The sequence below is a fragment of the Musca autumnalis genome, unplaced genomic scaffold, assembly GCF_047663935.1.
Source record: "Musca autumnalis isolate F117 unplaced genomic scaffold, ASM4766393v1 scaffold_5, whole genome shotgun sequence".
NCBI lineage: Eukaryota > Metazoa > Arthropoda > Insecta > Diptera > Muscidae > Musca > Musca autumnalis.
In genome coordinates, this window is record NW_027412088.1 from 151,871,739 (window position 1) to 151,889,093 (window position 17,355).

The 17,355-nt window shown below is 35.5% G+C and overlaps 1 protein-coding gene across 1 annotated transcript in view; it reads right to left on the minus strand.

Moving 5' to 3' along the window:
• LOC141405033 (uncharacterized) overlaps positions 1-17,079 on the minus strand; it is a 40,658-nt gene extending 23,579 nt beyond the window's left edge. The window contains exons 1-4 of the mRNA XM_073988988.1: positions 16,964-17,079; positions 16,626-16,891; positions 16,188-16,567; positions 2,808-4,018 (exon numbers count right to left, since the gene is read on the minus strand). Of these exons, the coding sequence (XP_073845089.1) occupies positions 2,808-4,018; positions 16,188-16,567; positions 16,626-16,891; positions 16,964-16,980 (1,874 nt within the window). The 5' untranslated portion in view covers positions 16,981-17,079. The remainder of the gene's footprint in view (positions 1-2,807; positions 4,019-16,187; positions 16,568-16,625; positions 16,892-16,963) is intronic.
• Positions 17,080-17,355: the final 276 nt, after the last annotated feature.

The window sequence follows — 17,355 nt, forward strand, 5'->3', positions numbered from 1 at the left end:
GGCCTTGCACCTCCCCTGCATCAGAAATGGATATCCAGTTGCCGATCATCAGCATGGGTTTCATAAGCAGAACAGCGCTGCACGCCATTTCCACATATATCTGCCGAGGCCTCAATCAGAATTATATAGGACAGTGTTAGTGGCGCTCGATTTATAAAAAGCCTTTGTTTGAGATCACCAAGCAGACTAGCTTCCGGCCAAAATTTAAATGTGGGATAATCAATTATATGGTTTGAACTTTTGCCTACAAATGCCTAAAATAACATTCATTCCATTTTATTATAAAAAAGGTTCCGCACAAACCACTTAGCATTTTTTTAAATTCTATGAAATTAAAGAAAAATGTTTTGTTAAAAAAGTATTTCCTGTTGCACGAATAAATGATCTTTTGCCTATGATTTATGAAATAATGTTATATTAACAAAACAAGTAAAAAAGTGTCAGTCGGCTTTGCCGACGGATATATACCCTCAGCTAATGTGAAGTGAGACTTTCACCTACGGACAGATCGAATGTATTTAAGGTCTATTCAGAATTTTGTAGACCTTTTTGGACATTTGAACTTGCAGACAAAAATGTGAATTAGGAATTAACTGCACTAAGACACAAATGTTGAACTTTTGTGGGGGAGGTACCCTTAGGGAGGACCGACATAGGCCATTTTAGACGTTAAACTAAATTTTGACAAAATATTAGGAGTTCCAAAGTTTGTACCAAATTGGTTGCCTCATGAAAGTAGCGAATGCAAATCGCTTCAACAAAAATCAAAGTGATTTGAGAGCAGGTCTAAAAGTGAACTTATCCGAAATTTTGGGCGAGAGACAAATAGACAAATATAGTCCATATTCGAACCTGATCTATATCTGGTAAATATATTAGGATGTGCAAAGTATGGGTTACATCGGTCACTCCCTTCAAGAGTTATCGTGCGCACAAATTTGCCGAACATTTTTGAACTTTTGTGGGGGAAGTACGTGAAGGAGTGGACCGATATGGCTTATCTTCGAATTTAAACTATGTTTGGACAAAATATTACGAAGGCCAAATTTTGGACCGAATCGGCAGATCCGTTCGAGAGCTATCTTGCGCTCCATCCACTACACACGGTGTCATAGAGGGTTTTGAAACTTTCAGGCTATTTTGTCAGGAAGTATGGTTTTGCCCCTGATGAAAATTTTAAAACGATTCGAGAGCAGGTCCTAAACTAAACTTTTCCGAAATTTTTTGTGGGAGGTACCCGAAGGCGTGGAACGATTGAGTCCATATTGGAACCTCATCTAAGTTTGGTAGAAATAAAAGCGCCATAACTTTTGTCCGCAACAACCAAAATTTGGCTCGCGACCAGATTCGTACTGGTTATCTTTTTCTTAACCTACATATCAAAAATCGTTGATGTAGCGCGAAAAAAATTTATCCTTTTTTTCTGAAATGGAATATGAAATAATTGACAATATTCCTGATATACAGTGAGTCAATTAAGTAGTTTGTCTCTTTAGAAAATTGTAAAAATTTAAATAAATTCGTTTAAAACAATCAAATATTTGTATGCAGTATGTTTTTGGATAGTTTAATATCCAATATCTGCAAGAACCGTTCTTCTAGATATTGACAAAAATCTACAACAACATTACCGACATTAATCTCGTAAGATTATCAGTGAAAAATGATTCATAAACATCAATATCTTTGGATTTTTGAACCTTGTGGACACTTCATCAAAGACCTTGGTTCCGAGATTAATATTGATGACCTGATTAATTTTTAGAAGCGGCTAGGAAGTACCTTCGCGTTTTTTTAAATAATTTTTTGCCTCTGTTCTTGATTTGCGTAGTTCCAACCCTCAATTTCTTTCACTATTTGCGATGCATCTCAGCTTTTTATGTATTTTTAATGCATTTAATATGATTTGACGACAGCGAGAAGTAATTTTTCACTGATTGTTTTAGAGAATAATGTCGGGAATGACAAAAATACATGTTAAAAATATATGTTAAATATAGATTTTTGTCAATACCAGCAAGCCTTTTGGAGCGGTACTTGCAGATATTGGATCTTTAACTACCTACAAATATACTGCATACAAATATTCCATTGTTTGTCCTCTAACTTGATGGGTTTTTAACGAATTTATTAAACATTTTTCAATTATTTAAAGATGCAAAATACTTAGTTGAGTCACTGTATGTAATAATACGACGATAAAATAGTGAGAAACCAACGCTTATGTCATTTCGGTTATGTCGTGTGCCCCTATACCTTGTGTTCAGTTAAATATGGCCAAAAGTTCTGAAAAATAAAAACTTTAAAAGCTTTTTGTGCGGAAGATTTTTTTTATCAAATAACTTCATAGTTAAGATTTTATGTACTTTATATGAGGATGAAAGATACCAAGGAACGGTCTTGATCGGCTTTAACATGACAAAGCCTATGATCTGTTTTGGACACTGTGGACACTGACCTCCCCGTGGTGTCACCTGGGGAGCTACCTTTAACACCCGTTAAAGTTAAACCTTGTGTTGGGGCGTCGGGTAACCCCCACACAAAAAAGCAGCCTACTATGAAAGAACGAATGAAAAGAAAAACAAACCACACAAACAAAAGATGGACCCAGAATTGTATACTGGTCCAGATTAATACTTCATATTGTTGCAAATGATTATTTTTTTAAATGGGTTAGAAACGGAAAAACGAACTTAATATACTCTTCCCACTTTGGTGGAGGGTATAAAAACAGATTAGCCTGAATGTTCTTATTCTTAGTTATATCCAACATTTATTCAAAATTATTTAACTTGATTTCTACTCACTTGCCATTGAAACTCTCCAAGACCTTCTTCACAACCCTGGGACGATATTTAATTTGCAGCATTTGTCCAATGGCATAGGGTTTCGGAGATTTCTTGTGAGAGCGAAAATGAATATAAGTGCCATCCATGCCCCATGTCAGAAAATTTCTTGAACCCGAAATACCATTAACACTACATAAATGATGAGTACTTATGGATGTTAACAAAACCAGTTCATTTGTTTTGGCATTTAAATTAAAAATATCCACAATAACGGTATCTAGACGGACAGCAAAAAACTCGATAATATTTTTCATGGATAGCATCATATCGCTTACATCGCGATAGGCATGTGGGAGTTTATATTCACAACGTATTATTTCCTTTTTCTTGAAATTCCACAATAAAGACCAAAGTTCACGTGACTGAGGTAATTGAAGATCAGTGTCACGATTTATGAAAATTAAACTTCGTTGATCGTCTACCAAAAAGAATTTACAAACATTTATTGTTTCTGGTATCTGGATAATGGGTGCCATTTCGAAGAATTTATTTTGCACGAAATCTGCCTTGACCAAATAGAAGTCATAGTAAATGTTATGATATAAAGCCATATCATCTAAAAGTTGTATTGCACCCACAGCATAGCCATTATCGGTTTCTATAACACCCACTTCTTGGGGTTCCAGGACATTGGCATAATTGAGAAAATGTAATTTTCCGGTGTTGGTGCCAACTATAACATACGGTCCCACGTTATGGCCCACAATTGTATTGGCATCGGGAATTCCCAGTTCAGAGTAAACTTTTAATTTTCCCATATCAAGGGCTCTCAGCTTATTTCCATAGGTTAGTTGTAAAAGACATTCCTCTTTGACGGCTTTCATGATTACAAAATCAATACAATTTTGATTAAAAGTGTTAACATCGTGAAGGTCCGGCTGATCACCATTGGTGTCTATTTGATATAGATTACCCACAGCAGCTGCTACAAAAATATCGCCATTTCCATTGGAAATTGATTTGAAGATTCCTTTGTCCACCAAATTATTGATTTGCCATTCTGTTGCCCACATATTATTCTTTTTCCTTATGTGGTATATCGCTTCAATGCAGTGGACCAAGAGACCCTGTTTATGACTACAAAGTAGATATTGTTTTGGCATGGGATTTGTTTCTTCGCTCGCTGGTAAGGACCATTGGGGTTTCAGAAAAAATTGCGCAACTTGTATCTGCAATTAAAATGGGAAAAATATAGCTTTAAATCAATACCGACCAAGAAGAGGGCAGACAAAAATGTGAATGTATTGGCAATTTATGACAGTGTATTAGTAAGTTTGTATGCACGCAAGCTCCAAACCAAAATCAAATCAAACAGTAAGAAAGTATCAGTCAGCTGTGCTGACGCAGATATACACACAGCCAATGAAAAAAAAACAGAAGCAAAAGCAATAATTATGCCCTATATAAAATATATTGATTTTGTATCATGAGTGTGCTTTAAAATCTGTATGTACCGTAATGTGGGGCTAATCATTGACATATGTATACCAATCATTTTTAGTAACCAAACTCCTTCATAAAGGACTCGGACCATTATCTCAGGAAGTATTGACTTACTCCGGAAAAGAATTGAACAACCAACTGAAAAAAAGAATCAAAACGATGCAAGAGGACCTCTTAAACTTCACTTTTTTCGAATTTACGGAGATACCCGAAGGAGTGGACCAATATAGCCCATATTCCGACCTGATACTTGACTGGATAAAATAATATGATGTGCAAAGTCTGCACCAATCAGAAACTCCTGCGAGAATTATTTTGCGGGTTTGCCAATTTGGTTGGTACCATCAGGGTTTCTTCGAACATTAAGGGCAATATCTCAAGAAGTGTGGACTTGCTCAAGAAAAAAATTGTACCGTCATAAAGGGAGTAGCAAGGACAACTTACTGAAACAAATTTCAAAACGAATTTTGTGTGGGAGGTGCCCGAAGTAGTGGACCAATATACTCCATATTATATATATTCCGAACCCGATCTATATCTAGAAGGAATAATACGATGTGCAAAGCTTGGACCAAATCGATTGCTCCCTTCGAGACTTATAGTTCACACCATTTTACAGACAAATTTTGAACTTTTGTTGGGAAGGTACCCAAAGGAGTGGACCGATACGGCCCATCATCGAACTTAAACTAAGTTTGGACAAAATATTACGATACCCAAAATTTGGTTCGAATCAGTTGATCCGTTAGAGAGTTATCGTGCGCACCAGCCAGACAGACGGACGAACATTGTCTGAAACATATTTCGTCCAAACACTCTTGGAGTCTAAAACCGTTACTTCGATGAGGCACATTTTTGGTCGTATCAAAGTGTATATCACCAATATTTTTGAAAATTTAACAGAGCTGAAGCCAAGGTTTTCCCTTTTAGAACACGCGACTCGTGATTGTATATTGTACAAATTAAATACTTTGAATAAAATGAAATGTTTTTGGACGTGGCAAAAAATATTGGCCTTAAAAGATAATTTGCGTGGAAGCTGTGGTTATGTTTATTAGGGTTATGATTTTTTGACCTTTTTTCTCAAAAATTATTTCCTGTAGCGAGAATGAATGAACTTTTGCCTATTAATGCCAAAAATAACATTCATTACATCTAATTATTAAAAAAGGTCACACACAAACCACTTTGAAAAAATGATTTTTTGGAAAATCCTATGAAATGAAAAACATTTTTTCTCAAAAAAATATTTCCTGTTGCATGAATGAATGACCTTTGACCTATTAATAACCAAAATAACTTTTATTCCATTTAAATATAAAAAAAGGTCACGCACAAACCACTTTCAATTTATATGATATATGGAGTTATGTATGATATAGAATTATATATTAGTCCGGTCAAAATAGACATTGAAATAGCAAAAATTCCCACAAAGCTGAATTTTGGTGGAGAGCTAGGGTTTGCCGTTAGAAGCAACGTCCTAAAAGTCCCCATCGATCCCATGTGTGCAAAAAAAATTATTCGGGGTCAAAGGTCAAATTTTAAGGGTTTTTAGGGTTTCGGATTTATTTCTTGAAAAAGGTTGATCTAATCAAAAAGTGACTAAAGTAAATATTGTAGACAGAAAAATTATCTACAAGTTTGACCTTTATAATTTTTTTCCTAGAAGGAACCATTCTTGAGATATAGCTGTTCTAAAAAACACATGATTTTTATGCACTTATAAGGGAAATATACACATATTCAGACGAACCGGCTAAAATAAACGAAGTAATCGGGTCTGTCCCCAAAAAAAATATTTATTTTCTTGAAGAGCGAAATTATAGCTATCCTCTAAAAAAAGTTCCAACAAAATCGGAGCGTGCTTAGTAGAGTTATTCAATGTTAGAATTATTTTATGCAAAAATAGCCCATTTGACCCACGTCCATAATCGAAAGCCCAACGGGAACGACCCCAACGAAAACTCTCCGATTTTTTTCAAGTTTGGTCCGAAGGTAGGGTTTGTTGCGCTGATTACGGAAATGTATAATTTTCAACTATTGCGGATCCGGTTCGCCGGTTATTCGAACCGAAAGGCCAAATTTAAAAACCGGGTTAGACCCGGTTCTACTGAACCGATTACTGCAAAGTTAATATCGTTTGAAAGCTTACGGAAGTATTTAACACACAGTGTCGTTACTTTAACCGGCACGTCTCATAATGTACTTACGCGGCTAATTTTTTATTTGACCTTTAGATCGCGATATCTCGAAAATGGTAAGTCTTTTTTAAGAATCATAAAGACCACTCTTGTAGATAATTATTAAATCTACAACTTTTACTTTAGCTGGCTTTTGCTAAGTCTTACCGTTTTTGAGAAAAATTAAATAAACTGAATAATGCCTCCAAAAATGACCTTTGACCCCGAATAACTTGTTTTGCACACATGGGATCGATGGGGACTTTTAGGACGTTGCTTGTAATGGCTAACCCTAGCTCTCCACCAAAATTCAGCTTTGTGGGAATTTTTGCTATTTCCCCCTTATACGCATGTCTATTTTGACCGGACTATATATGTATGTTTTGATATGGCGATAGAATTGGTGAGAAACAAGAGCTTATGTCATTTTGGTTATGTCGTGTGGTTTTAAAGCTTTTTTTGAGCCATATATTTTCATAAAGTGACTCCAAAATTTGTTCAAAAAAGCTCATATATGAAAACTTTGAAAGCTTTTTGTGCGTGAGCTTTTTTGTCGAATCAACTTATAATTAAGATTTTATCTAATCTTAGGCAAAAGTTCATCAAAATGTGATACTGGGATATGAGGTTGTAAAAAAGTCATAACCCTAATGTTTATGTTAAAAAATTTGTGAAAATGGGTTGAGGCCACCATGTCTTTTTTCTTTATCTCTCGATTTGTGAGTAAACCACACTTCACTCGAGTTTCATGTCAAAGTAAAAGCAGAAGCAAACTAAATAAGGATCATCTCACTAATGTATTACTTTTCAAAATTTCGTCTGCTTCTACCATTAAATGATGCTGACATTTTGAAGCCAGATTTACAGTGTTTTTTGAAATTTTCTTGTACTTTCATTCCGCAAACAGGTTTTTCAAAAAACCATATAGTAGTAGTAGTATTCTTTATTCAAATTTTAAGCTTTTATAACATTGACAGCAATATAAATATCAAAAGAATAAGTGATTGTTAAATGGTAATGACATTGGTCAAAGACCGTGTGTCCATTTTTGATTTGTAAATGATAGAGATATGTTAGATTTATATTTTATACATTGAATTCTGATATCAACTGGCTTCTATAACGTATACAATTCTTTAAAAAAGTTTGCTAAATGTTTCCATGGAACAACATTTCCATTGAGAATATTTATTAAGTCACATTCATTTATTAAATGTTTATTGAAGAAAGTAATGCGAAATTCTTTAAGTGCCGGGCAACGACCTAGAAAATGCTGTATGTTTTCCGTTTCTCCTGTATTGCACATTGAGCATCCTGGGTTTGCATTTACTTGAAATCTATTAGAATTTAGTACAATCATATCACTTCTAGCTTTAAGTATATAGGTAATGTCTTCCTGCTTTAAAGGCTCAACAAAATACAATGCACCTAGACTTGGTTGTAAGTTCTTGTAGATTCTTTGTGTATTATTCACCTTTGAGAGTATAAGGTTTCTTTGTCTGGTTCGTATGTTATCCGAGAGACAATTTGTATTCTGTATCCAGCATTGTTTGATTTGATTCAGTGTTAAAGGCGGAGCATCGTGCTGCAAGGTTAGTGCATTCATATTTGTTTTCCAAAAAACTTCATATCTCATAATTTTCTTCGCTAGGATATTTGGTAGTCTGTATTCAGAGTAATCGTACAATATTCGTGTTAAGTAATTCAAATGACTTTCTAATGTAAAGACATGGCCGTTTTCTATTCCAGTTTCTAACATCAATATGTATGTTGGTGTAAAACTTGGCATTTTTAGTATCTTTTTTAAAAAATATATTGTTAATTGGTCAACTTCATCGAAATGTGAAAAACCCCATATTTGTGATCCGTATGATTGTATTGATCGACAGATAGCTAGAAAAATCTTCCACTTTGTTGTTATGGGGACATTTGGTCTGGAAAGGAAGCATTGCCACGTTGTATTTATACTATTTTTTGCCAATTGGTTTCTCTCTTGTATTTGTCTTTACATTGAGAGCTTAGGTGTGAATGTCAGTCCTAGATACGAATACTCGGAGGTTATTGTGAGTTCATTTCCACCATAATACCATTTTTCTTTTCTTGACACCTTTCCTCCTTTGCGAAATATCATAATTTTCGATTTTTGCATGTTAACTTCCATATTCCATGTTTTGCAATATACCTCTAGCTTTTGTATCATGTTCTGCAGCACGTTTATTTCATCAGCCAAAATAACGATATCGTCGGCATACATTAAAAGGCGTATATTTTGTTCTTCTATATTAGTACCACCACCGATAAAACCATATATAGGATTGTAGTACTTGCGATTCTGATTTATTTGATACGAATATTGTGAATGTAGTCTCCACAGCTTCATAGAAATCTGCATACAAATGCAAAAATTTTGTGCGAACATTTTTCTAAAAATCATATTTTTCGGGCCTAATTTTAACAATTGTCATTCGATTTCCTCGTACTTGATTGCACATTTTAGTTTTTTACTTTCCTGATCCAATAAATCATTCCCACGAGAAAATCCATCTACTAAAACGCGAGTTACAAGAAATTCCAAATAAATATAAAATTGTTTTCGGAAATATCGCGTATTTTATCGCATTTTCTACGGTTCGTTTCCACTGCAATGAAACAACTAGAACAGCATGGGATGCAGCCGATGCTACATCTTAGCCTCCAATGTAAATTTCGAAAAATATATTTAAATTAAAAGATATGATCTTGCTGTACATGAAAATCACATGCGAACAAAATGATTTTGATAATTACGCGATTTACACGTATTTTAAAATGCATATAAATTAAAATGGGTTGTTTGACCTCTGTTTCATTTCATAAGCTTTGAGATATACCCTCATCAACCCAATTACCTTCCCTAATAGGAAAGCTTTAATATGAATGTCAATAAAGCAAAATCCGTCTATTTTGTTGGGAGATTTAAGCAAAATGAAGGAAGTATTCCTATAGATTTTTTTTCCAATATTTTCTACTACATAATGCATGTGAAAAAATATTTTTCAAAAAAAAAAAAATCTTTTTTGGCCAAAATATGTGCTTATTTTGGCTGTAACATCAAAACTATAACACCAATCTGTACGATTGTAGTCTCATTTGATTCGCCGTGAAATTTTGATCTACAACTAATTTTTATTTAATTTTATGACCACTAAATGGGTCTTAATTTTGAAAAAAGTTGACTTATATTCAATAATTTATCAATTTACTGTACATTCCGTGAATTCTGTGTAATATTTTGCAGGTATTATGCAATCTACTCGCTGAAGTCACTTCGAGATAACTTTTTGTAACAATGGTGCTCATTATAATAATTAGCGTTTTTATAATATTTTCTTTCTTAAAAAACGAAATAAAAGCGCCATAACTTTTGTCCGCAACAATCAAAAATTGGCTCGCGACCAGATTCGTTCTAGGAATTTTTTTCTTAACCTACATATCAAAAATAGTTGATGTAGCGCGAAAAAAATTATTCTTTTTTTCTGAAATGGAATATTAAATAATTGCCAATATTGATGATATACCCTTTCTAGCCTAAAGGCTGAGGGTATAAACATTTGCTCTCTATTCGGGCTCGTGTGTATGTGAATTGCCGAAAAACTTCTTAAACAGTGGTAACCGTGTTTTTGGCACTGCTTTTAATTCATCAATGTTTAGCCAATTTATTTGCTTAGCTTAGGTTCTAAATGGAATACTCGTAAGTTGAAATCCTTATTGGAATTTAATCCGAAAAGTTGTTTTTTCTAAGTAACTCTGTGTTTTAATATTCAAATACTTACTGGCAAAGATATGCAACCCCTTAAATACTTTTGACCATGCCAATATAACAATCTAAACAAGTAAGAACGGCGTTAAGTTCGACCGGGCCGAACTTGTTATACCATCCACCACGAGTTGCATTGAAGAAAAATCGAGCAATTAGTTTCCTTTCGTTTACGAAAAATACTAAATACCAAATTTCAACACTTTTAAATTATCGAAATTCGGGAGGGGCCGTTTTATGGGGCTATATCAAAACTTCGATCAATACCGACTAAGAAGACTAAATGCCAAACTTCCGATATTTCGCTAAGATAATGTGGCTAAAACCTTCAAAATACCGAAAATCAAGAGGTACCATAACCCCATGGAAAACTAAATAACAAATTTCAGTCATTTCGGTGGGATATTGACGTCACAACCCTCAGAATTACGAAAATCAGAAGGTACCGTTTTATGGGGGCTATATCGAAACGTGGACCTATACTGACGAATTTCAGTCGGAAATGTTATTACCTCCAACGTAGACTAAATACCAAATTTCAGACATTTCGGTGGCTAATTTTCGGTATTTTAATACTTGTGGCCACAAACCTTCAAAATACCGAAAATGGGGATGTATCGTTCTATAAGGGCAATATGAAGGCGTGGACCTATACCTAAAAATGTCAGTTAAAAAATTTTGTACCCCCAACGAAGACTAAATACCAAATTTCAGCCATTTCGATGGATTATTGTGGTCACAACCTTAAAAATACCGGATGTATTTTTGGATGTGGTAATGAAGCTATAACCTTCAAAACACCGAAAATCAGATGGTACCGTTCTATGGGGCCTCCATGAAGGCGATGACCTATACCGACAATCTTCATATGGAAAGTTTTATACCCCAAATGAAGACTAAGTACAAAATTGCAGCCATTTCGGTGGAATATTGAGGCCACAACCTTCAAAATACCGCAAATCGGAAGGTACCGTTCAATGGGGGGTTTATGAAGGCGAGGATCTATACCGACAAATTTCATATGGAAAGTTTTATACCCAAAATGAAGACTAAGTACCAAATCTCAGCCATTTCGGTGGAATATTGAGGCCACAACCTTCAAAATACCGCAAATCGGGAGGTACCGTTCTATGGTGGCTATATGAAGGCATAGGCCTATATTGACAAACTTCTGGGGAAAAGTTGTATACCCCCAACGAAGACTAAGTACCAAATTTCAGCCATTTGGGTGTGGTAATGAAGCTATAACCTTCAAAATACCGGAAATCAGGTGGTACTGTTCTATGGGGGCTATACCATAACGATATAGCCCATTTGCAATACCAAACATCCTATCCTATACCAAATTACAAAGCTATATCTCAAAAACTGCGAGCTGTATCTTGATTTCAACAGACGGACGGACAGACGGAAATTGTTATATCGACTTAGAATTTTACCCTGATCAAGAATATACATTATGCCAGGGCGATTTGTATAGAAGGAAAAAAACCTTAATGGGCCCTTCGCATTTCTGATTCCTGGGATTGAACTAAGCAAGAAAGTCCACTAGACCATAGGTCTACGGTGAAAATCGAGCCTCCCGACTTTGACTATAAGTTTTTTATCTACGTTTTTTGACATTTTGGCATATAACGGCCAAACCATTGGAATTTTCGATCCAACACAAAGACAAACATTTTAGCCAAGACAGTAATTAAGAACTCTCTAATACATCTCAAAAGCATTGAAGTGCTCCTTCAGGCGGTTTTGGCATTGAGAATGTGCAAACTTTTCAGAAAATGTCGATAAATGGCAATGTGCTACAAAAGTTGACCGAAAAAATTCTATCGTGTTGGGATCCATGGAGAACGAGAATGCCTTTAGTTCGTTTGGGTCACTTCGTTTTATTTTCTTATAACGGTTAAAGCAGTGAAAATCTGGGTTGCTTACATTTTCAAATTTAAACAGGCATATCTTCTTTTTGCACAACGGATTTCTATTGATCCTTCTTCCTTTTAAAGGGGCCAAGTATTCCAATGCTTTTGAGATGTATTAGAGAGTTCTTAATTACTGTCTTGGCTAAAATATTTGTCTTTGTGTTGGATAGAAAATCCCAATGGTTTGGCCGTTATATGCCAAAATGTCAAAAATACGTGAAAAACTTAGTCAAAATCGGGAGGATCGATTTTCACCGTAGACCTATATTCTAGTGGACTTTTTTGCTCAGTTCAATCCCAGGAATCAGAAACGCGAAGGGTCCATTAAGGTTTTCAAATCGCCCGGCCTAATATACATACTTTATAGGGTCTCCGATGAATATTTCGATGTGTTACAAACGAAATGACAAATTTAATTATACCCATATTATGGTGGAGGGTGTAAAAACAAGTAAGAAAGCATCAGTCAGATGTGCAGGCAGAGATATACCCTCAGCCTCGGTCCTAAAGAAAAGAAACACAATACTTCTGACATCTATAGGGGTTTTTGAGTTTTTGGGCCAATTTCTCAAAAAGTATGGATTTGCCCACGAAAAAATTTTACCTTCGTATTTTTTACCTTTTATCCCAGACGAGTCGATAAACTGCGCTCTTTCCTATCTTTGTGTGGGAGGTACCCGAAAGAGTGGTCCGATGTAGTCAATATTCGGACATAATTCGATGCAGTAAAAAATAATACGATGTACAATGTTTGGACTATCTAGTATATTTGGTGCCGTCAGACTTTTTGGAGCTTTGGGCAATTATCTCAGAGAGTATGGATTTGCTACCGAAATAAAATTGCGCCGTCGTCACTTGGCCAGTAAGAAGAACTTTTTGGAAAACGATCTGAGATGAAGTGTGTTGAAATTGAAAACATATGTTTTTCATCTTATTATTCAACTTTTAGTGGCCATAGAATAACTAGTTAATCAGTGCGACATGTCGTTGTTTAAATAATGGGTTAGTAGGGGTTTTGTAAGTAGGTACGACTACAAAAAGTACTATAAAAACCAATTATTTGGTAATGATTTCTATAGTACTTTTTGGACATTCAAGATCATTGAACAGTGAAAATGTACAAGCTTATTGATGACATTGAAAGCAGGAAAGAACAGTAGAACAGTGATACATGAGTAAACTCCAGCAAGTATTACAGAAGCACATCTTCCTTCCCATCTATAGGAATGTCTCCGTCACAGTAGCCGATGCGTGCGTAGATGATGTGCCAAAATTAACAACAAACTGTATAATTTAAGAAATATTTACTCAACATACTACGTTTTGTCGCCTAGCGTAAAAGGTTTGTGGCATTTTAAGAAGAAGTGCAAATTCTGATCGTCACGAAAGATAGAACCTACATGGAAAGCATAGAAGACACAAAGCTCAAGGCTCTAAGGGAAGGTAAAGATAGGCATATTTTAAAGGCAGAAATCCTGATATACCATATGCAGAATATTCATAATTCCCAAGTAAAAAGGTAGGAGAAACTATTACCTTTTTCCTGGGGAGAAACTATAACCTTTTTTCTGGAAGTAAGCATAGTCTGGAATCTATTTCAGCCTGGGTAGGCTATAGGTAAATTAATTTTTTAACGTCCCTTGAGAAATTGTTGGATTCTTTTCTACTCCGACACATCAACCGGGTCAACGAGGCAAGGTGGATTTTTAAGAGGCTATCAATTTGGATTTCGAGGTAAACCCAATAGTCCCAATAATAAGGCCCCTCAATATTTAGTTATGTGTTTCTGTGTACAATAATGACCTCTATTACAATAATATTACTTGATTCTCCACAAATTTTATACCCTCCACCATAATATGGAGGGTACAATTAATTTATCATTCCGTTTGTAACACATTGAAATATTCGTCGTAGACCCTATTAATTATATAAATTCTTGATCAGCATAAAATTATAAGTCGAAATAACCATGTCGGTCTGTCCGTCCGTCTGTTGAAATTAAGATACAGTTTGCAATTTTTAATATGGAGCCTTATAATTTGGTACAGAGGTTTATTTATTACTCCTAGGATGATTGGTAATTATAGGCTGTATTGTTCCACATTTAAATATAGCCCCAATAGAACCGTACCTCCCGATTTTTGGTATATTGAAGGTTTTAGTCTCATTATCCCACTAAAATGACTGAAATTCGTTAGGGTGTAAAACTTTCCACCTGAAATTTGTCGGTATAGGTCCACGTCTTCGTATAGCCGCCATAGAAGCGTGCCTCGCGATTTTTGGTATTTGAAAGTTGTGCCATCAATATCAGACCGAAATGACTGAAATGTGGTATTTAGTGTTCGCTAGGGGTATACCTGAAATTTGTCGGTATATAAAAACCTTCTGGCCTAGGCAACACGCAGTGTCGCCAGGTGTCATTTGATTTTTTGGAATTGACTGTTTTTAGCCTAAGATTACTCAGGACAGCTTGACATACGGCCGTGTGCTGGGTTGTTTACAGTGGCCTCAATATCACACCGAAATAGCTGAAATGTGGTACATAGTCTTCATTGGGGGTACAAAACGTTTCCAAGATATTTGTCGGTATAGGTCCACGCCTTCATATAACCCCCATAGAACGGTACTTCCCGATTGTCGGTATTTTGAAGGTTGTGGCCACAATATTCCACCAAAATGGCTTAAACTTGGCATTTTGTCTTTATTTGGGGTATTTAACATTCCATATGAAATTTGTCGGTATAAGTCCACGTTTTGATATAGGCCCCATAGAACGGTACCACCTGATTTTCGGTATGTTGAACGTTTTAGAATCATTATCACACCGAAATAGCTGAAATTTGGTACTTAGTCTTTGTTGGGCGTATAAAACATTCTCCCAGAAATGTGTCGATATAGGTCCACGCCTTCATATAGCCCCCATAGAACGGTTCCTCCCGATTTTCGGTATTTTGTAGGTTGTGGCCACAATAATCCACCGAAATGGCTGAAATTTGGGGTATTAAACTTTCCATATGAAATTTGTTGGTATAGGTCCACGTTTTGATATAGGCCCCATGGAACGGTACCACCAGATTTTCGGTATTTTGAAGGTTTTAGCCTCAATATCACACCGAACTGTACCTCCCGGTTTTCGGTATTTTGTAGGTTGTGGCCACAGCAACCCACCAAAATGGCTGAAAGACTGAAATTGTTATTTAGTCTTCCATGGGGTTATAAAATATTTCAGAAGAGAATTATCAGTAGAGGTCCGCGGGTTCCTACATCCCCCATAGAAGCGTACCTCTTGATTTTCGGTATTTTGAAGGTTTTACCGAAAAATCGGAAAATCCTACAAAAGTTTGTGAAAATCGGGCCAGATTTTAATATTAGTTATATTATAGGGTCCAAATTACCTGTAATTGGTCATATATGCGTATTGGAGCAAAATTAAAATCTGGACCGATTTTCCCAATTTTTTGTAGGGTTCGTTTTTAAGACACAACAATGAACTGGTAAAGTTTCTTCATTGATTGGAAAATAATTGTAGCCTGTATAGCGATTTCCAGAAAATTCGTCTTTGGCCCCTATACAAATTACTATGGAAATAAAGATCGATCAGGCGGTAGGGGTTATCGTTAACCGATCATCATAAAATTTTGTAGACACCGTTTCTAGGCACAATAAATAACTGGTAAATTTTTTTCTTCGATTGAACCATAAATGCGACCTTTAGAGCAATTTCGTGAAAATTAACATGAAAATTGAAAATTGACGGACATAACTACAAAAAACGCGGACATAACTCCTAACGATTGACCTTTGGTCCATTACAAATTACTATGGAAACGAAGATCCCTCTGGTGGCACGAGTTAACGTTAACCGATCGTCATAAAATTTCATATACATATATAGTTTTTGGATCAAATGGAAAAAATTAAGAGGGTAAGCATTTCAAAAAAACAAAACAACAACAATTTTGTCATTTTTTGGGCCGCCCTAACACACACTCACCATTGATACAGCTCCAAAATTATCCACAATATATAAATTATTATCCTCGCCATAACACATCGAATGGGCATTGCACAGCGTGTACTCTTGGCCTAATGTAATGTGAGATATTTCATGTAAATTGACATCTGCAGCTGAGTAGCACATTTCCCAAACCATTAACTGGCGATTCCATTCGGAATATTGAACAATTTGTGGTATATGATGTGCAGAGCATTGTAGTGAATATGACAGTGACGCTTTCATTGTGGCCACTTGACATAGCAATTGGCCGGTACGAAAATTCCAAATACAAATGGTGTAGTGGGGATAACCGGCCAAGGCCACTAGCAAATCATATTCAGTAAAACGTAAATCCACAAAGGTTACGAGGTCATTATCTAGAATATGAACAGGGGTTATGAGAATGTTTGCCATGGAAATTGTCGATGTACTTACTGGTAAATACAGCATATTTGCTAAATTGGGGATATTGGATAATATGTATAGAGGGCCTCAGCACCACCTCAGAGAAGGCAACCAGGGAAAAACGACTGTGGCCCGTCATAGTAGATATACTAAGACCCTGTGACGGACTTTCAGCCTTATAGTAGCTTATCGCTTGTGTTTTTAAATCAATAAAACACAAAATGTTATCGCACAGCATACACACCGCTTCAGTGCCCACATTTACGAGGCTTTTTGGAATTGCAAACGAAGTCCATCTATTTTTGATGGGAAATTTGAAAAAAGGATTATTGGAATGAAATATCTGTATTTTACAAAAATCCACTTACGAGACTGTTAAAGCCATTTTCGTTTATTTACTTCTAAAAATTTTTGTTTTTTCTTTTTTGTTGTGAATTTTCACTGAAAACGTTTGTTTTGATAGTTTGTTATTTTTTGTTTTAATTGCCATGGTGAATATGACAAATAAACACACAGTGTAGGGCTAACACATTATTACATGAATATTGAATTGAATATTTAGTTTTTTTTTACTGTCCACAGTTTTAGGCGGAAATATTTTTTGACTACGGGTACCCGAAATGCCTAAATTAGGTCAGAAAATGTAGCTAAAAATGTTTTCAATGGGGCGGCACATATGTCAACATTTTTGGTGGAGACGTTTTGTGACCAATGAGAACCTCAAATGTCAAATTAAAAATAGCTTGTTGCTAAAATTCTC